The sequence below is a fragment of the Neodiprion lecontei genome, chromosome 1, assembly GCF_021901455.1.
Source record: "Neodiprion lecontei isolate iyNeoLeco1 chromosome 1, iyNeoLeco1.1, whole genome shotgun sequence".
NCBI lineage: Eukaryota > Metazoa > Arthropoda > Insecta > Hymenoptera > Diprionidae > Neodiprion > Neodiprion lecontei.
The window spans coordinates 6,590,847-6,617,850 of record NC_060260.1 but is presented as its reverse complement, the minus strand read 5'-3'; the positions used below and the strand labels follow the sequence as shown (position 1 = coordinate 6,617,850).

Sequence of the window (27,004 nt, the reverse complement as noted above, 5' to 3'; positions counted from 1 at the left end):
CTCCTCTTCCTCCTCCTCTTCTTCTTCTTTTTCTTCTTCTTCTTCGTACCCTCGGTCATCCACCTTCGGTGGTTCAACCACAAAGCTAGCAAGGATCTCCGTACAGTATAGGTGAGTTTTGCATACCGAATACCTGTCCCATGCAATTACTTGCGTATGCATTTCTGCACCAACCCTGCGATCATATTTAAAGCCGAGACAATAGGGTTTCATATTATTCCGGCATTGTAGCTAGTCATTTTTAGCGTTCTTTTTTTCCTCCAGTCAATTACCGCCTACAATGCTTGAAATTAATTCACGTCGATCGTTTCGGCTGAGTCAGAAATTGGAATCGTAGAATCGCGTAACAGCAGCTGGTTCGATTTCAATTTGATTTTTAGGTAAAACTTACATTAGTCATCGGATTTTGCATTCGTTAGAAAATGCGTGAAATTTTCAGTTATCCACCACGATAATTCTCGAACCGTGCAAAGAAACGCGAATTACAATATATTGATTCGAATTTACGGATGATATTCGTGATGTCGTTAGAGGAAAGAAACGGTTCTCAAATGTTTGAACGATTTTGAATAATTATCACAAGCTTTTCACACTCAAAATGAAAAATTGAAAGAGGTTTTTTCGGCGGGATAGAAAGATGCAGCGGGAGGAGGAGGAGGAGGAGGGAGAACTCCGGGTATCATTCCTAAGGCAGCGCGTTGTGACACCTGTTCGAGATAGTTATCTAGATAAAACGGAGCGCGAGATCCGGGGAGATCTAAGGTAACCGGCCGCGTGGCAAAGCCGACAATTTCCGAGAGTAGCCGAGGAAAGGAAACCCGTGTGAAGCGGTGCTCGGCAGTTGTGTGACACACCTCGGTACGTGCGGTTCGTTGTGATAAGGTGATACGGTGATACCGGGTTGTGTGTACAATCTACACGGTGAGTAAGAAAAAAATAAACGAAATATATCCACTGTCTGATTGCGAATGTCGATGTGTGCCTGTGTGTGAGATCGCTGATCGAATGCCGATATCTCAATTCGGTTGTTGCGCAATCTCGATTAAAAAAAAGCGCGTTTCCCGAAATGCCAAACGTCACGTTTAACCGTGGAATTGCTTTCTATCCGACCAATTGACACTGCTGGTTAATATTGAAATATTAACTGGAATATTGATGGTAAAATTTTGAAATTCTGCGAAACGCTCATATTTATTCGATTTATTATAATAACGAAAATTAATCGGTAATATCACTGAGGTTTCAACGCTCGGTTGTAGTTTCCTGATTGTTTGATCATTTTTTATATACCGATATTCGTGTTAGTGATAAAGAGTTTTTGTCGCAGTTTTTGTAGGAAATCGCTACGAATAGGACTGTGTTATTCGTGAAAGTAAGATGACGTACTTTTGATTAGAGCACTGCTGCTTCTACCTGTACACTCTCAGGTACACGCAAAGAAAGTAAATATTGACATGGCGGCCTAATGCTGTCTTACTGTTAATCCCCTTTACAACAGTTTGCTACGGCTCGCGTACGTTTCGAGTCGTTCGAAGTATGAATTGCGGGAGTGCAAACTGTGAGGTGAGGTACCTGCGACATTTCGTCATAGCCACTTATTTGATTGTTTAACCAAAATAGAATTCTCGTTCCGTGCCGACGTTTCGAACAAAGACATTCTAGCGGGAATGAAAAATATTTTGAGTCGTACGAATATTTAACAATCGTTCGGCAATTCGACAATTCTTATATATCTGCGCGACTCGTGAGATTCTAAACTGTGATACCGATTATTTTACTCAGTCAGCGCGATAATTATTGCTGCGGAGCCTGTTCCGTAGGGATGGACGCCGGTCTGGAGTGAAATATAAAAAGTGTAGGAATAATAATTGAAAGAAAAACGAAAAGCACTGTGGAACTGATCGTCGACGGGGACTCCTTCCGCCAAGGACACGCCATCCTGGTCATAAACGAGGTGTACTTAGGACGTGAGTATATGGTTGATCTCCACTAGCAGCTGTAAGCTCTTTTCAATCGGAAATTGAAAGCGAAATTTAAATTAGAAACTACGGGGATGATTTGCCGTAGGTACCTGAAAGTCGGAAAATTAAAAAATCGTGCTGGTTTTTCCATTAATAAAATAACACAAAACTACTCTGCCTTGGCAGCGAATTTATTGATTTATCGAAAATATTGTAGGAAGTACGGTGATTATATAATAGCTCGACATTGTTCGCAATTGAAAGGGGCGGAAGTAGACGTTAGCATATCGATTCAAACCGTAGATCTTCAGTGACCGGAACTCGTCGCCATGTGTGGTAAAAATATTCGTTGATTGTAGGATCACATTTTTACACAGGCTGCGTTTACTTTTATTGCATAGTACAAAAAACGAGAATTTATTTGTTTGATGGAGAAATTTTGAGCGAAAATTTAGATCACTTTGCACCAATTACTGCAGTATGCATTGAAAATGATAATGTTGCGAGAGTATCTCGTGCATTTAAAATCATAGTCTCGTTTGACGTCATTCGATTAAAAAAAAAATGGAATTTTCCTTTCTACCGGCAAGCCGAAATACAATCCTGCAGCTCATTTTTCGTACAACGCATCACGCAAACCGTGACAGGTCCTCCATACCGAGAAGCTAATGTTTCATTATTAAGCTGTATGGATGTACCGGATGTTTACTTGAGGTAGTAAAAATACGAAATTCCTCAAAGTGCACAATTACTGTTTGAATCGTAGTTTTGCCTGTAAGCGTGTAGTTTGACCCGTTATTTGGCCTTTCATATTTCTCCCGACTCGCTTGCGGATCACGAAATACGGTAGCTAAAGGGAAACTCACTGAGCGTAACAGAGAGTGAAAACAAGAACCGACTACGGCTAATTACCCGAGAATTAAAAAGCAATTACGCAAGTAGCGTATGGAGAACTTTATTAAAGACGTCAAAGGTACGCATTGCGCTAGAAATTTATGAAAAGCAAATTTTTCCTCCAATTATTTATAGCACCTGAAGACAAAACAAGCTTCAAACGATCGTTGAGCCCACTATTGCCGACTAACAATAAACTAAGCGTTGCCTGAGTTACAGATCCGATTCATTTCCTCGTGCGTTTCGTCTTTTTTTTTTTTATCACCGATCGTGTATCATCATGCATGGCTTATAAAAGGCGCAAAGCATGTAGTTCGTCACTGTGCAAACGCGTTGACTCAACACCGTTTGCCTGATGCTACAGGCATGCTAAAAAATTTCGTGTGATAACGGTGAACTGATAGTGGAAAATTTATCAAACAAATTCGGGCAATTCGTGGCGGAAAAGCGACATTTTCCGTTCTCAATATCTGATCGGCGATATTTTTCCTCCCCGGTATTAACAGCTGGCGATTTAACGACACCCGAAACTGCAGAAAAGCACCAGATCAGGTAGAAAGTCTTGTGGTCATAGCGAGGACGCACCGTTCTTCTGCACAACCCATTGCTAACGATACCGTTCAACGACCATCTCTACACGATTAGGTATAGCTGGATAAACACGCGTTACCCATATACTTCTGTCTTTCCGTCTTTCTCTTTGCACCTGTCTTGCACAAGCGCCATATGCTAGCGTGCAGACAGACATTGCGCTGCAGGGCATATAGGAAGCCAATTTGCGCGAAACAGAAGAACACACGATTGTGCAGTCCCAAGAGAGTGCGAAGTGAAAGAGAATTTTCACTCCGAAACTGTCGTTCTGAAATCCATTTCTTTATATACATTTTTCAAATTATTTTCTACCGCGCGAAAGTTGAATTGGAAATTTTTTCCTACGGACATATATATGAATCTTGTGATCTATGAGCTTTGTTTTACCGTAACTTTGGGTTTGATTCGATCGATGCACGGTATCTGGCGTTGGTTACAATGCCCGCAACTCCAGCCACGTTTCCTTTGTTATCTCACAGAGAAAGTGAAAGGGATGGATGGACACGGTTGCATGGAACACGAACGACGCTACCTGAATGTATAAACTAGTCGGTCCACCGGATACTAAAAGTAGTTTTGCCCCGCTGGAGCTGGTTGTGTTGTACAATTTTCTTTGTCTTTTTTACACCGGAGCTAGTACGGTTGCTTGGGTGCAGCAGCGTTCGAGCCGATTCCATCTCTCGATGCTGATGAAAATTTCCTTCGATCATGCGATCCGGATATCAAGTATTAAAAAATTATCTCCTGGTCGTTGAAGAGATTTTCGCGTCAACTTTTAACGCGACTTGACGTTGAATATCATCTTGCAAGTATTGCAAGTATAAGACTGGCGAACCTTTCTTCACCTCACCTATTAATTGTCTGTTTACACGGTAAAAAACAGCGTAATTAGCACGAGCTTGTTACTCATTCACTCGTGTGAAACTCTCTCGTATATATACCAGAGAAACAGTTTCTCTGTTTCCAAACAATGGAACGGTACCTCGTTCAGGCTTTTTTAAAAAATTTCGCAATCACATCAGAGCCGCGCATGAAAACGACTTGGTTATTTCCTGGCGCAGACGCGCTCATCGAGTTCGCAGTGCGTGCAATTAAACCATCTTTACCGAGTCGTGTAATACTCGTTGTCATTCCCTCGACGTTACGTAGGTGCAACTATGCATGAGCCCATGAAAAAATTACACCAAGTTAAGGTCGATTACGCCGAGGCCAATTTCATTCCATCCCCACACACGACGATCACTCCGCTTGTGGTGGATGGTCAGCGTCAATTTTCAAGTTCAATCGCTCCTCGCACGAAGACCCTTCCCATTAAATTTTTGTAGATCAAAACGCGGCGAACTTACGTCAGTGTTTGGCTCCCTCGCACCTTCCTACGCCCCTACCTAAAGTAGAACCTGCCCACTTATTCAACCGGTTTTCGACTCTTCGAGTCCTGAGAACAGCTGACGGGTCCTGCAACCTATATTATCACAGGACATTGTACCACTGTCTTTGGAATTGCTCGGGCGATCGGTTATCGATATTTTCAATTGGGGATTAAGACTACATTAGCAACTGTGTTAGAAAGGTCTGAACCCCATTAGTTATTTAATGACTGGATTTAGGCATAGAACGAAATTGTCGAAGAGAAGCGAGCGACCAAAGTTCTACACGAATTAATTTTTCCCGGAATCCGCTCCAGCTTCGACAATTTTCAACGGATTTCGACGAAATTTTTAAGACAACGTTCGATTCGATCTATGCTTTGCAACTAATGTTTTTACCGCGACTGCTTCCAGCCGCGTAAAAAGAAAACGAGTGCCACGTAATTGCACTTGAAAAGACTCGGTAAAAGACATTAAAACTATAATCCTGAATTATTGCACTCGTTACAACAGTCCTTAAAACTCCTCCGTGTCCCAAACTGCAACGCGTGAAGTGGAAACCAGGTCCAGAATTCGATCTTTACTCCTACACATGTGACCGTCTATTTGACGTATTTCCCCGAGGTCACGACCAGCGGCAATTCCGTCTCTTCTCACTTTCTAACACGTTTAACATACGACGTAATCGCAGCGTGTCATGAGTCATCGGAGTGATAATAAAATCCGTTCACGTGTATATACAAGACGTAGACGAGTGAATGGTCGAGAAACAGACCGCTCCACGATCAGCTGTTCGATTCGTAGCGCGCGTGGGTTTAACTGTAAAAAAAAGTGCGGGCGCTCCGTGACCGAGCGGACAATCGCGACAGGATATTTTTTATTATATATAACTGTAGAAATGACGAGGGCAGACATTACTGTCGCAATAAACCGAGGATGATTACGAGATAAGTTCTCCTCCTCCTTCTCTACTCCGCGGGTCGACGAAGTGCTCGAGGTGTGACCATAAACCGCGTCCACCAAAGTCAGCACTCTTGCCGTCGTTGCACACGGCGTGGTTTCCTCCTCCGGTACCTTCTTTTCGGTCCCACGTTTTTTCGCCATGGTCAACGAACCCTTTCCGACTACCAGACGCGGCGATCTCGATCCGTCGAATCCGTTGCCCTCGCGGACTCGTGATTCTTGACCTTTTCACGTTCACGTTCACGTTCACGGAAGTTCTTTCGAATGTAATTCACGCCACTCGCACTGCCCGGGTCAACTCAACGTCGAAAGCACCTCCGGCTGGCTGTTGACACCACGAAAAACGCACTCGCGGTCAGCCATCCGTGTCTCCCAAGTTCCTGTGGCCCCCTGTCTGACCATTCGCTTTTAACCCATTGTACTATTCACTACCGTAGGACAATACGTACGTAGGCATTATCCGCATTTCCTGCCACAGGAAATCGACGTTCCGGTAGGAAATATCCGCCCGTCACTCCGATATTGAACAGCCCACGCCTTTCGCCGACGTATCGATCTTCGGATCTAAGGGAGCTTTCGTGAATAGAACTCAACCTTTCCGAAGAATCGAGTCTTGTGAGTCCCTCTTAGCTTATCGATGATTACGACTTGTACAGAAATTACCAAATGAAACTATCGCCACTTCTTGACTGCAACGTGATAGTATATGTATATATATGTATACGCGGTATTGCGAAGCTCGAGTTCTTGAGGCGATTTCAGCCGGCCTGAGCGGCGTACATGTGCATTCTAGATGCTCCGTTATAATCATAATTGAGCTAATCTCCCTAACGGCCGGTCGCAAGCAGCAACGTAGTGGATATTTACTGTTGGACTCTTTTCGAACCGGTTTTATACCCGCCTTGGTCGCATCTATCGGTCTCCGTCGAAACGTTTCGTTTTGACAGATAGTAACCCGTTTGAAACTGCAGACGAGAATAACGCTCCCTGTTTCTGGTATTCGAAGGAATATTCCAGACACGCAGTCATTCGGAGCTTCTTATCAAAACATTATCCGACGCCAAGATACCGCAGCGTTCGCCGTTTACATCATCGACCACCAGATACGTATATTTCTGGCATTTTGAATATCCGCATGACTGAAATACGTATAGAACATCCGTTTTTGACTGAAGATTTTTCGTGTTTATACGTGTACGTGGAAACCCTCGATATTTGAACTGTTAAATCACATTTTACCAAGTTCCATTTCTGCAGTTTAGCAGTTTCACTTTTTTTTTATTAAATTGCCATTGGTGCGGTACGTTACGTAACGTCAACAAATGTCAGCGCGATATTTTCTGACCTGAATTCGATAATGTCAAGCGTTCTATTCGTAACTTTGTATTCGAGATGTTGAGAAATTTATAACTCGTTGGAGATTCACTTTGTCCGTGAATTCTAGTGATTCGATAATTTGCGAGTACCTGGTTAAAAAACATTTGTTGCAAATTCCATCTGACCTGCAGGTAAAACTGAAAAATTTTTCCTTCTAAGAAAAGAAGACAGATTCGTACATAAAATTAATATCGCGCTGAATACTAAAACGTTATCGCCGACTGACTTTACGAATTTATTGGCAAAGCGAAATATCCATGTTCCGCAGCAGTCAACGACCGCTAATACGAGTCTAGGCAATAATTTGACGCAATAGCTTGGCAAGCATTCGATGAAACGGTGAAATAATTCCAGCGAATAATGTCAGCCGTGGTTTATTTACTGCCTAGGTCTTTAAATCGAGTTACGTGAATATGAATTGATCAGGGAAAAGTTAAGATATTCCGTTATTAAAATCTATCGCAGTAATCTCACTGCAGGACACTTCGTTTGCTGTTTATTGGGACTGAAATATCAGCGTGAGATTCGTTTATAAATAAATATCTGTTTTTAAGTAATCATATATTATACCTATTGAAGGTCGGTGTTATCGAAATTACTGTCGAATCACATTGAGTACTTGTCAAAAATGAAAGATAATATTGAAACAGCGTCGTCGAAACCTCTGCGGTTTCTAATCTCATCGTGCCTTCTATATTACTTCATCCCTATTATAAATAAAACAGCGCGATATCACAGCCAGTAAAGATCAAGCCTCAAAATACCCGCGGAATTGTTTTTTGACCTGAAAAATTTGCCATTTCGTGTTTTTCTCACTTTAGCGATTCGTCATTACCGATGGATTGGACAATGAGACTCGCGATCGTGTTTTCTTTGTTGCGAAAAATTGAACGATCATTCTGCAAGCATTACGGGCTCTTTGGGACCGCCGACCGGTTGCTGAGCAGCCACTTTGATAATGCGATAATAAGATAAGCGGCTCGCGTTATCCGAATATCGCTTCAATTGTTCTCACTCTGCGGTAGCAAGGCGACGCCCGTCGACTAGTTTGAAGTGCTTTTCAGTTTGCTGCAGGTCGTGATTGTGTCAAATACTCGAGTGTTCCAAGTTTCCTGTTTCGGAGCTAAAACGCGGAGGTTGAAAAAAATGCCTCCGAAAAATTCGGCCGTCAAGTAAGCTAACAATTTTTTCCCCCGTAATAACACTATCCCTAATTTGACTGTAAATTACCAATTTCTCGAAGTCTCGATTTTGCAGACTGTAATTAACACCTGAGAATAATTTCTCGTCTTATTGTTTCTAACGGCTTAACCGTTAAGTAAGAAAAGTCCAAGTAGTACGCTTAATGGTGACAGCGAATTGAATATTGATAAAAAAAAAAAGTTTAGAACAAAGTTTACGCCAATCAGAAAAGACCAGCTACTGTAACGATGATAAATTAGGAAAGCGTAAAGAGCGAGGATTGGCATTAAGAAACAAAGTGAAAACACGGTGTAATATTATGTTGACAAACCGATGGGTCACGCGACCGTAAAATACAATTATCCGATCCGTTCGCCGGCAACGAGTGAAAGTAATTACGCACAATTATCAAAAGAATTGCGAGGAATAAAAAATAAAAAACAAGGCAAAATTTTAAATATTAAAATCAGGGTCTGACGGTCCTCTGACGTGTGCCGTTATATCGACGTTGAAGCAGCACTAGTGCTAAACTTTTACTCGGTCGATAGTACTTATAGCGCTCCGTCTTCATGCACGTATGCTTGTTTGCGAGTGTAAGCTGGAAAAGAAGGACAGCAACCCAGATATATAAGGAAATTACTTTATCGTGTGTCGGAGCATATTTGTCATAGGTTTTCCGCCACGTTGTAACGTTGGGATATTTTGCGAAAAGAATCTTGTGACTTGCATTATAATCGATGTATCGATTGCTGCCAATTAACGGTATTAAGCATTCTTTGATAGACTGATAATTGTGATACCGTCGATAATTAATTGCTGGTTGTGAGTTCGATAGCGACATTAGTGAGAGAGTTATCCTGAAGAGGTTCGTAAGCAAACAAGGAGAAAACGGGATCGAGAAACGGCGAGATAAGGGTGCTTTTAGAATCAGGTTTCAAGGCCTATAAGCTCAATACCCAGTAAAGTAAGCATCTTGATTAGGCTTCGATCTCATCGCGTTATATTGCGATAGATATAATAGATCGAAGTAAAGTTATTTTCGAACTCAGCCTGAAGCAGAGAAGCTCGCTGATTAGGAAAGACGAAGGTATAAAACCGCGTCGTCGAAGGCACATAGGTACATACACAATGAAATCCAGGTCAATCCCGATAATGGAATACCCAGATCTAACGGATGGCCATTGAATTTCACCGGCTATATTTAGACGGAGATTATAACACAACACTCGCGCACGTAAATGTCGAGAATCACATGACTCGCTTTTATACCGCCTTTCTTATCATTCATCAGCGATGACAGATACCCTCGTGTCCTTGCCACGCGAGGAATCTGTTCTAGAAAAGCGTAGAAGGTCTCTTGTAAAAGGATTCGTCTATCTTTAGCTCGGGAGGGATGGAGAACCAGCAGGTATGGGTCAGGGACCCACAGGAGGGTTTCATCATCGGCAAATTTGTCGACATGGTCGATGGTGACGCTCTGATAAAGCCTCTGGACGCCAAGCTTCCCCAACGGACATGTCCTTTGGACGAGGTTTACCCGGCTGGCGAGTACACAGCGGACGTGGAGGACAACTGTAAGTGTCAATTCAAGTACATTGACGATGCACGTTTAGGAAAATCGTTACTTCGCAGCCTTGGGATTGTCTGAAATTCAGTTATTAAATCATGAGAAAGAAAACATGTTCATATTTTGAAAAGCCAACTCTATGAAAGTGGTTCCAAAATTGTACAACGATTGATTCCATCATGTTTCGTCACGTTAACGTTACTGACTTCGACGTGGTTTAATATGACCGTTGTTTAGGTGCTCTGATGTATCTGAACGAGGCAACACTGTTGAACAATATCCGCACGAGATACTTCAAGGACAAGATATACGTGAGTTTTAAATATTGTTTAACAATCAGTTTTCTGTAATAGTTCGGTACAGTTTTTTGAAACCGTCGAATATTCACTCTGTTTCAGTCCTACGTCGCCAATATTCTCATCGCCGTTAATCCCTACTACGAAATGAAAGATCTTTACTCCACAAAGACATTGAGATCTTACCAGGGAAAATCCCTGGGTGAAACTCCACCCCACGTTTTTGCAATCGGTAAGATTTATCGTCGACTATTTTCCCGAAGGGTTTTCACAGGTACCCTGCTCTGTTTGCAGCTGACAAAGCCTTTCGGGACATGAAAGTCCTGAAACAATCTCAGAGCATCATAGTGTCCGGTGAATCTGGAGCGGGAAAAACTGAATCCACCAAATACTTGCTCCGCTATTTGTGTGACCTTTGGGGTTCCACCGCGGGACCTATTGAACAGAAAATTCTTGACGGTGAGTGGCGAGCTACGTACCGTGAAAACAGTCATTTCTACCCTTATTCGATCAGAGTTACAACCCAATCCTGTTCATCCTCTTCATGAACAGCAAACCCGGTGTTGGAGGCGTTTGGAAACGCGAAGACTAAGCGGAACAACAATAGTTCTCGTTTCGGTAAATTCATGGAGGTTCACTTCGACGCCAAGTGTCAGGTCGTGGGTGGTTACATATCTCACTATCTACTAGAGAAGTCACGAGTCTGTCTGCAGAGTTCGGACGAGAGAAACTACCACGTCTTTTACATGATGTGCGCCGGAGCGCCGGCTGACCTCAGAGCGAAACTCGGCATCACTAAGCCTGACGATTTTCAATATCTGAAGAATGGTTGCGGCCAGTACTTCTGCAGCTCCGCTTCGGAGAAGAAATTGAACAACGCTCAGAAGAGCAAGGACCAGATCAGTAAGGGCAGTCTCAGGGATCCGATACTCGACGACGTTGAGGGATTCACCGCAATGGACCAGGTATACATTTTTTCTTAGATTTTATCAACAGCGCCATCGATCTCACATTTGGCAAGAGCTTGCAAGAGCTTGCAAGTCTCCTAGCACCGATTTACTGGTTCCCTTTTCATCGGCACTTTGAGAATCATACATCACCACTAACATGTTCTTGTTGTTTTAAAACGCTGGATATGGATTTTGTCTCGTCAAATAGGAGAGAGCAACGGTAACGAACGACTTCCGTCACTCCGTAGGTCTTAGACGACTAGCGAGTTTAGTGGATGGAAATTTTTTCTAGAAAAAGTAGGAATCCTGGAGGCGCTCAACATTTCCAATCGGTGCTGAGTCTTTTACTCTGTCTTTTATTGTTTCCCTGAAACCAGGCTTTGACGCGACTGGGTTTGACGGACGTTGAACGGATGGAAATCTACACGATGGTGGCGGCCGTTCTTCACCTCGGCAATATCACATTCGAGGACAATCCGGAGGATACGAAAGGCGGTTCGAGGATTACAGCAGACTCTGAAAAGTCCGTAGTAACCACAGCCACTCTACTCGGCGTCGACGCTGACGAATTGAGGCAGGCTCTGGTCTCAAAAGTGATGCAAACCAGCCGCGGCGGCATCAAGGGAACGGTTATCATGTGAGCATTGATGATTCTGCTTCTTTAATGTGTCTAGGTGGTTTATCAATAACCTTGCGGACTTTTCCAAGGGTGCCACTGAAGGTCTACGAGGCATGCAGCGGGCGCGACGCGCTTGCTAAAGCGATTTACAGCAAACTATTCGACCACATTGTCTCGCGCATAAACAAGAGCATTCCATTCAAGGCTTCCAGCTACTACATTGGTGTACTCGACATTGCCGGGTTTGGTGAGTTCTCTTATTCGACGCTTCGTAGCCCTACGATGCAGCAATGGGTCGTTTTCATTGTTGAGAACAATGTATTTTGCAAATTTTCAGAGTACTTCCGAGTCAACAGCTTCGAACAATTTTGCATAAATTACTGCAATGAGAAGCTTCAGCAATTTTTTAACGAAAAAATTCTCAAGTACGAACAGGATCTCTATGCCAGAGAGGCGCTCAACGTACCAAAGATTTCCTACGTAGACAATCAGGATTGCATAGGTGAGCTCACTGTCAGGAACTGACATGAGTTAGCCACCATCTGTTTTGCGATTATGCTCATCTTGCACATTTCAGATCTTATCGAATCGAAGAACGGTGGAATATTCAGTCTACTCGACGAGGAATCGAAGCTTCCGAAGCACAGCTTCGCCCACTTCACGAGCGAAGTTCACAGGTCTTGGAGTGGTCACTTCAGGATCACGTTGCCTCGTACTTCGCGACTCAAGGCTCACAGGGAACTTAGAGACGATGAAGGATTCGTGATCAGACATTACGCCGGTGGCGTTTGTTATCAAACGGTAATGTAGCGGGGTATTTTATTTTTCCGAGGACCTAGATTCAGCGTTAAAATAAGCGACTCACAAGTGGAATCGAGACCAAGCAATTCTTCAACGTGGGCAAATCTCACGCGGCACGTAATCGCGTTTCGTCGCCCACGTGAATATCACATATGTACATCTCCCACGTTTTCGCAACCACGATTGGCAACTTTCATGTAATGTTTATCTCGCGAGATCAGTTGTTCTTCTTACAGTAATCGCCGATGAAGTCATCTGACTATAAAACAGTTATTGCTGTAGATGAAACGGTCGATTTTATCAAGGCTTCCGGAACTGATTTCATCTTTATTTGACAAACTCCTTTCAAGTAGCTATCTTGATCATTATACATTGAACAATTTTTTATTTCCGTTAATTGTAGTTTATTTGTCGAGGTTTATCAATTTAACCCAGCTCACTAAATTTTCAATTGTTTTTAAATTTCGATTTCAGAATCAATTTATCGAGAAGAATAACGACGCTCTTCACGCCTCTTTGGAGGGTCTGATCCAGGAGAGCAGCAACACGTTCCTGAGGACGAATTTTGCGAACAACACTTGCCCGAAGGGTAAATTAACCTTCATCAGTGTCGGTAGTAAGTTCAAGACTCAGCTAGGCGAACTGATGGACAAGCTTAAGAACAACGTGAGTATTGCACCTCGCTGGAAACGTGCACAAAATTCATTTCAATACGTTAACAATGTCCTTGCGAATCGATTATCAGGGCACGAATTTCGTTCGTTGCGTTAAACCAAATAACGAGATGGTCGACCACCGATTCGATGGCAACAGTATTCTCGGCCAGTTACGATGTTCCGGAATGACATCGGTCCTTGAGCTCATGGAGCATGGCTACCCAAGCAGAGTACCTTTCCAGGAACTCTACAGTATGTACAAGACGTATCTGCCTCCGGAATTGGTCAAGCTGGATCCGAGATTCTTCTGCGAGGTTGGTTGAAACCCCACGACGTTTGTTTGTCGTCATTTCAAGTTCTCCAGTGAGAAATTAAACGACGTCTCTCTCCAGGCGTTGTTGTACAGCTTGAAGCTGAACCAGAAGGACTTCAAGTTCGGGATAACGAGAGTGTTCTTCAAACCGGGAAAATTCGCGGAGTTTGACAGGGTGATGAAGTCCGATCCCGAGAACCTGAAGAAGCTCGTCGCGAATGTCAAGAAGTGGCTCGTCAAGTCCAGGTGGATAAAGGTCCAGTTCTGCGCCCTATCCGTCATCAAGTGTGAGTATCCCTCATGAGCATTGAACTAACGAGAATCGTGCCCGGCCAGATTTTACCTTTTATTATTGGTATTCGCAGTAAAAAATAAGATTCTTTACCGACAACAACACCTCATTATGATTCAAAAAACGGTCCGTATGTACCTCGCTAAAAAGCAACACCAGCCTAGAATCGAGGGAATAATTAAGATACGGAACATAACCAAGCAGCTGGCTGACATGGAGCAGACGGCGAATCAGCTCAAGTCGTCAAAGGACAGCAGCTTGAAGGATATTAAGAAATTGAACGCTGAGCTGGAAGCTGCCAGGGTGAAGATCAAGGTAAGATTCAGAGCTTCGGTTCGTTGACGGAAGTAACATGTCGACTTAAAAAATGGTTTACCTCCCACCCCGATAGAGCGATACAAAAATCAAGAAACAGGAGATCGACAAACTGGTCGCAAACCTCGTCAGTCTCATGGACAAGCAAATGAAGGGACTCCAGGAGACTGTGAAGAAGCAGAAGATCGCTGAGGAACAGGAGAAGCTTAGGAAAATTCAGGAGGCTATGGAGTTGGAGAAGCGAAGAAAGGAGGAAGCGGAGAGGAAGCAGCGCGAGGAGGACGAAAACAGGCGAAAGAAAGCGGAGATGGAAGCTCGAAGGAAGGCCGAGGAGGAGGACAGGAAGAGGCAGGAAGCGGAGAACGAAAAGGCTGCTGCAGCCATTCAGGTAAATTCTCAATTTACAATAATTTAATTTTAAAAAATCGAACCTCAACGCAGACCCAAATTTTCTCTCGCTCTCTGCCGCAGGCCCAAATCGACAAAGAAATGATGGAGGAAAGTCGATACCGCGAACAACTTGAACAGGAGAGAAGAGACCATGAATTGGCGGTCAGATTGGCTCAGGAGTCCAACGGCCAAGTCGAAGACTCTCCGCCGCCGATCCGAAGGTAAGCCATCATCGAACGTTCGCCAATGTATCGGTGCATTTTCGATACGAGAATAGAAAATGAGGTCTACTTGTAACGAGACTCCATATAATTGTGTGGCGGAGATCGAAAGAAATGATTTTTAATGCTGATCGTTAATGGTTGTTCCGGTTTTTAACGATGTTTTATTGAAATCATTTAGCGGGTCAGATGTACGAGGACCTCCGATCAACAACAACAAACCTATAAGGTATATTTAGTAGCGTTTTCAGCGATTTTATAGCATGGACTTCTAACACAACACTAACAGCTGGTTGCATCCGATTTGACTTTTCCTCTTGTAGTTTTTGTGTAACTCTGTTATAGATTTTCTCGGTTTCACGCTATCACGTAACTTCTATCGCTCGTCTCCTTTTTTTTTTTTTTTTTAGTCAAATTCAGAACTTCATCTCTCGCATATTTCCTTTGTTGAGAAATTACACGCTATTATTATGAATGCAGATACTTATTTCCTTTAACATCGTTGATGGAGTGATGAAAATGGCCTTACTTCGAATTATCATCTACGATTGGTAGTATCATGAACGAGTTCTGCTTGCTAATGATTAGAACATGTTTTTAACTCTGTGCGTTGTCATTTACTTTATACTTACAACATAATCTAACTAATTTTCATTTTCCGTCTCTTTTTCTAAAGGTACAAAACAGTTTTCAGAAATCTAACAATTTGTACTTTATACCGCAGCGCATTTCGTAAGAAAATTTCGTTGCTAGTTATTACCAAAAAATTTACAACATCCGCAGATCGGAGAACGTGCGAAATCACCAGGCAGCAATGAGCAACAAGAAGTACGATCTCTCCAAGTGGAAGTACTCCGAGTTACGTGACACGATCAACACCTCGTGCGACATAGAACTCCTCGAGGTTAGTATCAGCAACATCGTCCTGCGATCCACGTGAGAAAAAGATCTCGAATGAAAATATTTCCCATCCCATAAAATCGCAGGCATGCCGTCACGAGTTTCACCGCAGATTGAAGGTATACCACGCCTGGAAGGCGAGAAATCGCAGACGCACGACTATGGACGAGAACGAAAGAGCGCCCAAGGCAATAATGGACGCTGCGGCGAGGGCTCCGAGGACCCCGATGAAGCAAGCGATCACCGAATCTTCCCAGAGATTTTTCCGCATCCCGTTTGTCAGGCCGCAGGCTGCTGGACAGCCGGAAAATCCGTACAGTGCCGGAAAACGCGGATGGTGGTACGCCCATTTCGATGGACAGTACGTAGCTAGGCAGATGGAACTTCACCCCGACAAGCCGCCGATTCTCCTTGTTGCTGGTATGTTGAAATTTTTATTTTATGGGTAGTTGAGGCGATAATTTGACCGGAAAAGAGTAAGAAATTCATCGTTTGATCCGCTCCTCGAAGATGTATCAACGAACATTACTGAGAACCGGTTATCAACAGCGTCTGTGATGAATGATAGTCGTTGCAAACTCAGATTACCTGTGAAGCACAATTAAGACTGGGATCAAAATTACTATGATAATATGACGACTGTGCACAAGTCACGGAATTATTGACCATGAAAATTGCGTAACATCTCCCGGATGAAAATATGATGTACCGTGAATTAATTAAACTGCTGATTTGTATCAGATACTTGCCTACGAATCATTGAATGACTTCACTCACGATCAGAGGCATCTTTGTTGAAGGAATGTTTTCTCAATTCTCTGATTAAATCTAAACTATTTTATTTCGAGTAGCTAATTCTCCTTGAAATCTTGACACATTCGCGATCATTTGTTGGAGGAGTTTCGATTTTGATTTAGAAACTCAAGGGTAGTAGCTAACGTAAATAAAACAAAATTGGCAAACTTTTAGGTAAATTTTTCTGGAAGGATTCTTTTCTTTTTTTTATTCTTGAGCGACAGATCGCGTAATGAATGGGCTTGAAATTTCACAGGTGTCGACGATATGCAGATGTGCGAATTAAGTCTCGATGAAACGGGTTTGACGCGAAAACGTGGTGCTGAAATACTCGAACACGAGTTCAACAAGGAGTGGGAAAGAAACGGTGGAAAACCGTACACGATTCCGAGTGAGCGTACCAAGTGAAATGCATTTAACGGATGAAAACTTATTGCGGAAAAGGAAAGAAGTAGGCAAAGAAATAATGAAAAGAATTATCAAAAAATCCGACCGTTGCATAATTAATTCATGGACTGTTTTTTCAAGTGAAAGAAATGACGGTAAAGATTAGCGATTATCACAAAGTACTAGACTTATCGTATCCGTATTTCACTACAATAACTATCAACAATATGAATATTGGTAAAAGAGACAGATGAACTTGACAATGGAGGTCACAGTAATATTTTGACGGTCGATTAACGAATCCGATTGCGATATTACGGGGTTGATAAATTTCGACGGGATAAAAGCTCGCAATTCTTTTCACTACAAATGTACGTAAGAATGATTTCTATGCTTCCGGATTTTCACTTTTATTTTATTCTCTTCGTTTATCGTAAATATTGCCAGCTTAGGTGTGGTTTGAAATTACGTGGAATGGTAAAAATATTAAAGATCGTTTACGCAAAATACAAACATGTTTGCCATAATATCATGCTAATTTAATAGCAAGCAAGATGCGAAATGGTACAGTATTAATTCCGTAGACTCAACTCTGCTCTTTCGATGATGTTCATTACAGACGACGATAATATCAAGGGCAATAAAATAAATCATGATGATAGCAGTAATTTAAGTGATAATGAATAATATATATATACAATATACATGAATCGTTCAAGACGTGCCTTGCCATTGGCGTATATTAAAACTGATTGAGAAAACGCCGATGAAAATAATCAGTATTTACTTGCATACATACCATATTAGACCGGTCCGCCTTTCTCATTAAACTGTTTATGATGAACAACAAATCCCCTGCAAATTTCAGCTTGATCGGAGAAGATTTAGAGGTCCCGCTATCGATTTTTCGTTTTTACATTGAAATAACGCGTAAAAAAATGCTTACGTTAACTCACGGTCGATTTCGCGTGAAAATATAGACGTGAATGAAAAATATCAAGAGACCTTATTTGTACTAAATATTATCACGCACAAAAAAGTTCTCTTGATATTTTTCATTCACGTCTATATTTTCACGCGAAATCGACCGTGAGTTAACGTAAACCTCTTTTTACGTGTTATTTCAATGTAAGAACGAAAAGTCGATAGCGGGACCTCTAAATCTTCTCCGATCAAGCTGAAATTTGCAGGGGATTTGTTGTTCATCATAAACAGTTTAATGAGGAACGCGGACCGAGAAAAAAAATTGTTTTTTTTTGAGCCGGTCTAATACCATGTATTATAATAAATATATACATATAAATTGAGATACGTTCGGTTAACTTTAATTGCTTTTTTTTTCTTTTATTTCGTTCCTGTTTGTCGCAAACAAAATCAGTGAATGATCGTCCAAATGATGAGCGCCTCGAAGCTCTCGTTGATTCAACTATTATTTATAAAAATAATTTGGGTTATTGAAAAAACAACATTCTAAATATTAGGTATTTATAATTTACGCGTCATTCTAAGTCTTGTTTAAAAATTATTATTATTATTATTATTATTAATATTATTATTATCACTACTACTCGAGTTTGAGAGTAGTAATAATAGTATATATATATATATATATATATATATATGTATATATATACTATGTCTTAAATAAATTTATCCCGGCAAAATAATATCGATTCCTATCTACCGACTTGTATAATACGACATGTCAAAGGTACGTATTTTTGATTTTTTATGATAAATTTTCATATTATAATTTATTTAACAATAATATTATCATTTATTCATCGTAGTGCAAAGACTTAATATATCACTATAATTTTATTTAATCTCTAATCACTGTGCAAAATAAGGCCAATTAAAGTTTTTCATCGTTCGTTTGAATGAGAAACGTCTTAAAAAACATACCCTGTCATCGTAATATAAAGCTAATCTGTGTAAATTTCACCTTCTCAGATTCAGGCTAAACAAACATTTTCAAATATTCACAAGTCCTGTGCTCGCGGATATTTCTCAAAATGTAAAACATACTTACTAAGAATAATTGTCAGTACGGTGAAGTTTGAAATTGCGGTTCCAAAGTGAGGATGGTAGAAATTCAACGCGATTATGCAATCGGAGTAATCCGCATGTTCTCGATCGTGAAGTGTAATGAAATATCGTCAAGCACGGTAGAAGTGACACTTTTCATGTAAATTACGCTCGTATCTCGCTAGAAAATTCCGCCGAAGCGGGACGCGGAAGTGAACACGGTCCGATAATTACACACCGCGTATGTCGCGTGTCAACGTATGTTCGTCGTGTTCCGTTAATTGTAAGTACCACTAGGCTGTGACTACAGACGGTGGTATCCATCCGCCGAAGCCTTTCTCCAGTTCCTTTGCTACAGCTAGGCATAATCTGTCCTGCATTGGGGCTGCTATCACCTGTAAAGACGATCGAAAAACCCATTAGACTAACAAGTGATAGAAGGTACGAAATAATGATCCAAGAGCCACCTTCATCAACACCCAGTGTTTTTATATTTTTGTTTTAAATGAAAATTTCCACGCCCAACAGTAGTCTTGAAAATATATTTTTACTTCGGAGTACTATTTATACCGTTTTGTTTTCACAAAGATATTCATAAGCAGTGAACCGGCTCAGATTTGATTACTCTGTAGAATAACGTATCGGTTCGACGACCCTCAACTTTACGTTTTTGAAGTCGAAAACGTGGGGAATTTATTCCTGCATGATGTCAGAACGACAGGAGCAACCTTTTGTTTTTTTTTTTTGCCGGGTTTGAAAAGAGCCCCATGCTCAAAGATGACATCATACACTCCGTGGATCTGATGTAATAATGATTAATTAACGAAGCGCACGTGTTTAAGTGGAAATTCTTACCTGTAGCCCGACTGGCAGACCTTCGCTGTCTAATCCCATCGGTACGTGTGTCGACGGAAGTCCAAGGACGTTGCAAATAATGCAGTACAGCGTGCCAGCGAGCTGCAGACTAAGCTGACCGTGAAATGGTGCGGAGGTCACGAAGGTTGGGAAGAGGAAGACTCCGTCGTCACCGAGAAGGTCCTTGGAGAGCAGAGGCAGGTGAACGCAATTTATTATTATTTGTTTTTCTTTCTTGTTCTAGCATTCATTTACGCGGAAGAACAGACAGTAAATGGTCAGAACACGATGAATTGACGAAAATCGTTACCATGAATGTCCGCTGAAGTTTTTGCGCTTCCATCCTGAACGACGGCCGCCTTGAACGCGGGACCAACACCTTCACGTCTTTCATGAACTTGAAAAATATCGCCGATTTCGTGTGTCTCGATAGTCCAAAGATCGCTTTTCCAGCTTCTGACAGGGTGTTGCTCTCGTGCTGTTGGAGAACATGTGAAAAAACGGTTAGTGACGTCGGAGTTAAAACCTCGAGAAGCGTAATTCTCACCTTCGGATCGTCCGGATTCAACAGGATCTGCGGCATTTTGTGCATACCGAAGAACAGCACCAGGCCAAGTTCAAGAGAGTCCTTCAGCTGCCCGATGTTCACCTTAAACAACGATTGGTAAACAAACGGTTAAGACCGTCCGAATCAAATGAGAAATTTCTCAAGGCCGGACTCTGAATTAAGTCAGGAAATTAACATGGTACGTAATATTCCACTTGATCGCCTTGAACCTGGACTCGAGAATTATATTTTTTGCTGGTAGTGAAAGGTCCGATATGCGTCGTACCGTAGAACCTTTGCTACTAACTTGGCCAAGTTTTTTTTCCAGACAGTGAACAGTGTTGTTTACTCTCAGACTGTATTCAGCTGAATGCCGAATCAACGGACCTTTTCGACATCCGCACCCGCGACTCGGAGGTATTCAGCAGCCTGTTTGATGGTCCGTTTGACGTCCTCGTGGACGGGGACCAGGCCGAACGAGGCTTCGACCTCCTCCATGTACCGAACCTTAACGGACTTTACGTCGACCGGAGAATCGAGGCGAAGGGCTGCCGTGCAATTCCTGTCAGCCATCACTCTGACAGCCAATGCCAAGTCCTCGGCGTACCTTGTCATTGGTCCGATGACCAAGTAGCGGCAGAATTCGGCGTCGTCGACGTAAGGAAAGTGGCCCTCGATCGAAATGGCTCCTGGAAAAGAAGAGCGGCACAGTCGCGAGTACCAATCAGTAAAATTGACTTAACACCGACGAATGAATAGTTCGCAGGTATTTTACCAGGCGTTGGCTTGTGCCCGAAGACTCCGTTCAGGTGAGCCGGTAGTCGAATCGACCCAGCGATGTCTGATCCGATCCCAATTACGGAGGCTGCGGAGGTTAGAAGCGCGGCCTGAAAGAAGGACTGGTTGTTGAGTGGCATTGATCATCAAAAAAGGTGATTCTTCTTGGTTGCAATGGACTCACCTCGCCGCCCGATGATCCGCCGGCTGTGCGCCGAGTGTCGTAGGGATTGTTCGTGGTGCCAAAAACGTTGTTTTGGGTCTCAAATCCTAGGCACAATTCCGGTGTGTTTGTCACGCAGAGAGGAATAGCACCGGCGATTTTCAACCTCACGACAGGCTCACTGTCGTAGTTTGCTTTGACGCCGGATCTGGCAAGGCTGAATCCGGTATGACTGAGACCTGATAAAGAGGTTCTATTTCGTCTTATCGGACCCTTAACCATGTTGCGAAATTATTATCGGGCCTAGAATCGACCCAAGTCTGCCTTTGCATGCAAATCGTAAGACTTATACCTTTCACCGCGCAGCTTTCTTTCACCGTCACCGGAACGCCGTAGAGAGGCTGCTCGGCCTCCAATTGCTTGGCGGTCACCTCTCCGGTAGCCAATTTTTCGTCGCATAATTTTGCCTCGCGTATAGCCGACTCGAAACGATCCTCGACCACCGCGTTGAGCAAGGGATTCACCTCCCTGATCCGCGCTATGTACGCCGATATCACAGCCTCGCTTGAGAGCTGAAATTTATTCGGCCCTATTTCGTTTTACCAATATTTGACGGGCTTCGAGTATTTGGTCTACGCTTGGTCGTCTCCGCGGATTTAGAAATATTTGATTTCCGACTTACCTCCCGTTGTCTTATTTTCTCGGCTATTGCCACAGCGCTTAGTTTTAGGATCGGATCTTTTGCCGCCGATATTTTCGACCCTGGATGACGATTCGCGTACCAAAAGAATGGACGCAAGATGTGGTAGAGTATATTCGACAGAAAGGTAAATAATCGAATGACCAACTCCATCCTGCAAAACGTTGATGAATCGGTAATTCGTGTTTGCCAATGAACGGTATAAATCAAAGGTCACGGGGCGGTGCATAAATTAATCGGTATTACAATCTATTCAGCTTGCTCGTTCTTGTCTCGATACTTAATTGTTTTCATTCAGTCTCTGCGGCACTTTGCAAACTAAACCGACACTTCCGGCAGATTTTTTGCCCGTCCTGTACGTCATAAATGGTAAAGATAGTAAGCTATCAACCATATTTTGTTTGATTCATAGTTATTACAGTTTATTTGCACATGCAATATTGTTTAGATAAGTCAATCTGAACTTTGACCTATGGATTTACTACTTATAACGTTCGATCGAATTTCAAATGAATGTTATTCAACCACTCGAAGTTCACTTCATGACCAAGCAATTTTGAAGGTCAAGTAGCCGGTTTTTATGAAACACATGTTAATTACGACCGTCGAATTTAATACTGGATGAGTTGAATAAATTAAAACTACATTTGTAACGACGTTCATCTAAGCTTGAAGATCTTCAAACCTTTTTCACTTACTTAACTTCTGACCATGCAAATGCTGTGTATGTTTTTGTTTTCGTTTCTCAATCAAAACTTATACAACCTACGAACGTATATTGAACAACTTCGGTACAAGAACTAATTATTTACAAAGTGTCGTGACGATTTTTATACTAATATACTCAATAATTTCTTCAGCTTGACATAATTTTTGAAAGCGCATCAGCGACACTATTTTTAATAACGCGATGCATTGCGTGCAAATGGATAACTGATGTCAGCACTTACTCAACTCACAGTCGCGAATAAGTGTCGTGCGCAAGCCGAGAAAGGAAATAAAAAATACGCTGCACATTACAAACGAGCGGGGGGAGGAAAAAATAAATTGGTTCAACTTAGCGGATTGAAGATAAATTCTTTCTCATTGCCGTAGATCATAAGGGCCCTTGTACGCGTATGTAGTTCAAGTTTATAACCGAAAACAAGTTGCGCTGCCCTGAAAACGTTAGGCGATAGTTAAATTCGTCTTGAGTGGGAGGTTGCTAAACAAACGCTTACTTAGCATTACCGAGAGCGTTTGCCTCGTTAAAGACGTTACAATAGGAATTTCAAGCGGGGTTTTGATTCTTGGCTTTATCGCAAATTGATTTTATTTTCTTTTTTTTTTTGTTCCTTTTTTATTTATTTGTTTGATTTTTTTTCTTTCCAACCGTTTCCAGCGACACCGAAGGCTCGAATTACCTTTTGCAATACGCCGTGACCAATTTTCTGATACCAGGGTCTATCCGTATGCGTAGTCGCCCACAGCTCACCTCACAGTCAGACTCCTAAGAACGAGCTAACCTAGATACCTAGATTCAGATCTAGAGCTTCTTGATATCGCAGCTGCGTTGATCGCATTCTCTGAGGATTCTCCGAGCTCGGCTCGTGACTCAGAAATATGCTGTTTGTTAGTAATCAGCATTTCATCCAATTCGACCGTCTAGACTAGCCAATTAATTGTACAAAGAAACCGCCGGGATATTGTGTTTTACTTATCGTTATAACACAGAAAATTAATTATAAGAAGTACGAATCTTGGATTTGATGAGACGATTCACTTTTCTTTGGATTCAAAACAACTTCGCAGTACTTGAAAATATTGTTCAACAATTTCTATCGGAAATCTTTAGCTCACATATTGTATTGCGATTTTAAAGCTCGAGGAGAAGCTTCGTAGAAGAATAATTTATACTCTTCCGCCTAGATTGCGTTGATTTTCAATAAAACCTTGCGTTCGCATCCGTTGCTTAATATGCTTCTTTCGCTTCAGATCTTTGTCGTTTCAACTGACATTTTACATGGCCAGCTGAATTAGATCGGACAATTTTCTGACTCTGTTGTATATACGCGGAATATGCTCTCATGAAAAGTAGCCGAACGATGTAAATGAGATGCGATCGTAGCCACGATAAATAAGCAGTAGGTGTATGCCTTGAACTTTTGTCTATAATATTTTCATATCACGACGTGGGAAGTGCTCAATTTGATTCATTGTCAACAATGTCCGAGTTCGTTACGAAGACCAGAGGTCTGTATAGAAAGATTTGAACGATTAATTACAAAACATTAGTTTTACGCGGATATGAGCGAGCATTCTGTGCGATAATAAATGACAAGTTATCAATAATTTTGTATAACACGAAAGTAATACTATCCGATAAATGCCTGTAGAAAATTACGCGTAGTTAGTTACTTCACGACCACTGACGTAACATGAGATTGCATTCTGTTGACAAACAGATCCGCACGCACAGCATTGCGAGGATCGTTTGAAATTGCCATAAATTATCATGGCTCGGTTATACTGAGAAAACTGTCCAGCGAATTTTTCATTTCAACAAACTTACGCACCTGCCCGAATGGTATTCTTGCAATGAATACACTCGCGTGACCGAAATGAGGAAATGTTATCGTACCAGTTCGGCATCGTCACGAGAATCGCGAGTTGTTAAACATTTGAACGACGATTCAAACGTGAGGTCAGATTTTTAACCTTGAAAAATTGTTGACCATTGTTAAATATCGTCAAACGATTCGAGTACTGCTAGCGAATTCTAGCCTTCAACGTGAAATTGAGAAATCTAATATTTCTCCTGGGAACTTAGGTGTATTAGTATGTGTAACGTATTCTCTAACAATCTTTGTGCAATGTTGATTTTTTTTTCTTCACCTTGCGGTGAGCTGCCCATTAAATCGTCCGACTAGCGCAAACACCGACGGTTTATGCAGCAGTAAAACCGAATGCATCTCGAGTCCGCTGTACAAACTGCAACCCATATTAGGAATCCAATTTGCTAAAATTACTCGCGTTTGTAGTGCCTTGCGGAGAATGGAATGGAATGAAAGGGAATGAGTTTTACGGTGGTTTGCAAAGGCGGATTACGTATTCGTTGCGTGTCGCTGACACCTCGTACAGAAGCGGACATTTTTTTTATTTTTTCTTTCCTCACGGTGATTCGACTGCCTTTGATAGCAACGTGTAAAGAAGTATCGACAACCGTTTCAACCTTTCAGCGACATTCGACTAGGTGGTCAACTTTTTTCCTGCATTCTTTAATAGCAAGTCAACGAATGATTCGGGTGCGCGATAAAATTCGTCTCGAATTATTTTTCAGTTGGCGATCATCAGAGTTTACTCGTGTAATATGCATACTTGCTTACTTGCCAATTCGCCGATCCTCTTATTTAATTTGCATGTTACGTTATACTTAACTGTCGAGAACAAGTGTAGCAAATTCATTACGGGCCAAAAAACTGCACAACGCATGTAAATTGGAAGCATCGGTATCAGAGAACCTTCTCGACCCGATAATCATCTCTACTTTCTTTTTTATTCCAAGTAAATGTGTAAAAAACTGTAAGTTCATCTGTGTAATGTTTAACATTATAGCGTTGGCCACGTTATATGACACTGAAAGATTGTCGGGAACTCGGTCAAGATTCGACGACGTTCTTCACCGTCTCGCGACGATAACACTACGTTACAGATATTAATTAACAGTTTTTACAGAGGCTAGTGCGAGAAAGATATCGCAAGTTGCCTTCAAAGATTTACTTGACATTGAGACTTGTTGTTTCATCAATGCTTGTTTTCCGTGTCCCACATCTCGACGCGGTTGGCCGCATGAATATGAGAATCCCGGTATAATCGTTGCACAGTTATTTTCCGCATAATCGCGTACGAATAATATACCTGTATTGATACATATATATGCATGTGTAATTAAGAGATATTTGAAAAACAAATTTGTTTGGAAAATCAAAGCTTCTAAAATAGAAACAGCAGCCTCTAGGCCAATCTCGTGAACGGTGTGACGACGCTATAAGCAAGTTTTGTATCGTACGTATTATACCGTTGGAAAATGTCATGCGGATTTCGTGTAATTCGAAGCCCACGCGGGCTCGTACAAGTTTTACTTGAAATCGTGTAAATTTATACGAATTTTACTCCGACTAAAAAAACTCGCGTGACCTTTACACGGTTTGGTATAAATTTTGCACGAACGCGTACGGACTGAAAATTGAATGAAAAAAATTTATGGTTCTGCGCTAAGAACGTGCGAAATTTCACACGGAAGATACTCGAAATTTTTAATAACGTATGTGCATTTGTGCGATAATGATCAAATTTTGTCAAGTATCGTACAGCAACTTCCACTCGACAAAATTTAGCATTGCAAAATCAACATTTCTTACTACTCTACTCAGACGTTGCATATATGCACAAGGTTCTTTTCATTATATACTTAAAAGCAAACAAATCTCCGGCGTGCGTTTAAGTGCTTCGCAAGCAAAATTTCCACAGATCACTGTCCACGACGCCGAAGTACATGGTGATACAAGACTTGGAAATCCATGCGAGTATTGCGTTACGTTCGGTATTAAACCGCTCGAAAGAATATGCGACATTTGAACGGCGAATATTGATTTTAAGAAAAGTTGCAACCACGTGAAAACTTTCGGTTTCTATAATCTTCGTGAACGAGGATGTAATACCGTGTTTATAAATGTAGTAAACTTATTTCGTTGCGCTTCGTTTAACAGACGTGGCTAAGCCATGGAGGAAAAACTGGAAGTAGTGCGGTCGACTTACTTTGATACACTAGTCGTTGAGATATCGCAGGGGCCTCTAATTGTTGACAAAGTGCTATGCGATCGCAGATAAGAGTGACCGGCCAGGAACTTCCTCGCGACGTCGGTTTATTTTAGGTACTTTGGAAGTAAGTTGTCGAGGACCTCGCAGTAGTTCGCTCTTGGAGGTAAGAACGTTAACTGAGGTTCGCGGATGGCCCGAAGACCCGGAGCACTCTCTGTTCACTGGACGAATGGCTTAGAACTCGATGTTTGGGCTTCAGAGGAAACCGCATGGTACGTCGCGCTGGCCAGTGACTGA

General features: G+C 42.0%; 2 protein-coding genes across 6 annotated transcripts; one reads left to right on the top strand and one right to left on the bottom strand.

Annotated features, from left to right (window-relative positions):
- Positions 1-808: 808 nt before the first annotated feature.
- Positions 809-18,284, top strand: LOC107223114 (myosin heavy chain 95F). 4 transcript variants are annotated; one of them, XM_046742253.1, is made up of 21 exons: positions 847-921; positions 1,783-1,967; positions 9,719-9,909; positions 10,140-10,213; positions 10,301-10,430; positions 10,493-10,657; positions 10,751-11,163; positions 11,526-11,785; positions 11,857-12,014; positions 12,105-12,269; positions 12,345-12,568; positions 13,043-13,234; positions 13,314-13,538; positions 13,617-13,824; positions 13,903-14,144; positions 14,221-14,532; positions 14,616-14,755; positions 14,937-14,984; positions 15,539-15,659; positions 15,742-16,075; positions 16,707-18,284. In XM_046742253.1, exons 3-21 carry the CDS (start codon positions 9,729-9,731, stop codon positions 16,856-16,858), a joined length of 3,744 nt encoding a protein of 1,247 aa, XP_046598209.1. In that variant the 5' UTR covers positions 847-921; positions 1,783-1,967; positions 9,719-9,728; the 3' UTR covers positions 16,859-18,284. The 4 variants fall into 4 exon arrangements, with proteins under 4 accessions (XP_015518185.2, XP_046598209.1, XP_015518188.2 ...); XM_015662699.2 differs by lacking the exon at positions 1,783-1,967 and having other exon boundaries at positions 809-921; XM_015662702.2 differs by lacking the exons at positions 847-921; positions 1,783-1,967 and adding an exon at positions 8,174-8,325.
- LOC107223115 (fatty-acid amide hydrolase 2) lies at positions 18,161-27,004 on the bottom strand. 2 transcript variants are annotated; one of them, XM_015662704.2, is made up of 10 exons: positions 26,705-27,004; positions 21,890-22,061; positions 21,560-21,779; positions 21,229-21,446; positions 21,043-21,154; positions 20,655-20,956; positions 20,268-20,369; positions 20,031-20,198; positions 19,721-19,903; positions 18,161-19,260 (listed from the first exon to the last, which is right to left on the bottom strand). In XM_015662704.2, exons 2-10 carry the CDS (start codon positions 22,058-22,060, stop codon positions 19,159-19,161), a joined length of 1,578 nt encoding a protein of 525 aa, XP_015518190.2. In that variant the 5' UTR covers position 22,061; positions 26,705-27,004; the 3' UTR covers positions 18,161-19,158. The 2 variants fall into 2 exon arrangements, with proteins under 2 accessions (XP_015518190.2, XP_046587069.1); XM_046731113.1 differs by lacking the exon at positions 26,705-27,004 and adding an exon at positions 22,606-22,813.

Bases quoted from the DNA above. Each gene is read 5' to 3' on its own strand.
- LOC107223114 (XM_015662702.2), top strand. From the start codon at position 8,300: ATGCCTCCGAAAAATTCGGCCGTCAA. The intron at 13,825-13,902 runs GTGAGTATCCCT...TGGTATTCGCAG, and splicing joins CGCCCTATCCGTCATCAAGT to TAAAAAATAAGATTCTTTAC. The intron at 14,985-15,538 runs GTATATTTAGTA...CAACATCCGCAG, and splicing joins AACAACAACAAACCTATAAG to ATCGGAGAACGTGCGAAATC.
- LOC107223115 (XM_015662704.2), bottom strand. From the start codon at position 22,060: ATGGAGTTGGTCATTCGATTATTTACCTTTCTGTCGAATATACTCTAC. The intron at 21,447-21,559 runs GTATAAGTCTTA...CCTCTTTATCAG, and splicing joins AGAAAGCTGCGCGGTGAAAG to GTCTCAGTCATACCGGATTC. The intron at 19,261-19,720 runs GTAAGAATTTCC...TCGTCTTTACAG, and splicing joins GTCTGCCAGTCGGGCTACAG to GTGATAGCAGCCCCAATGCA.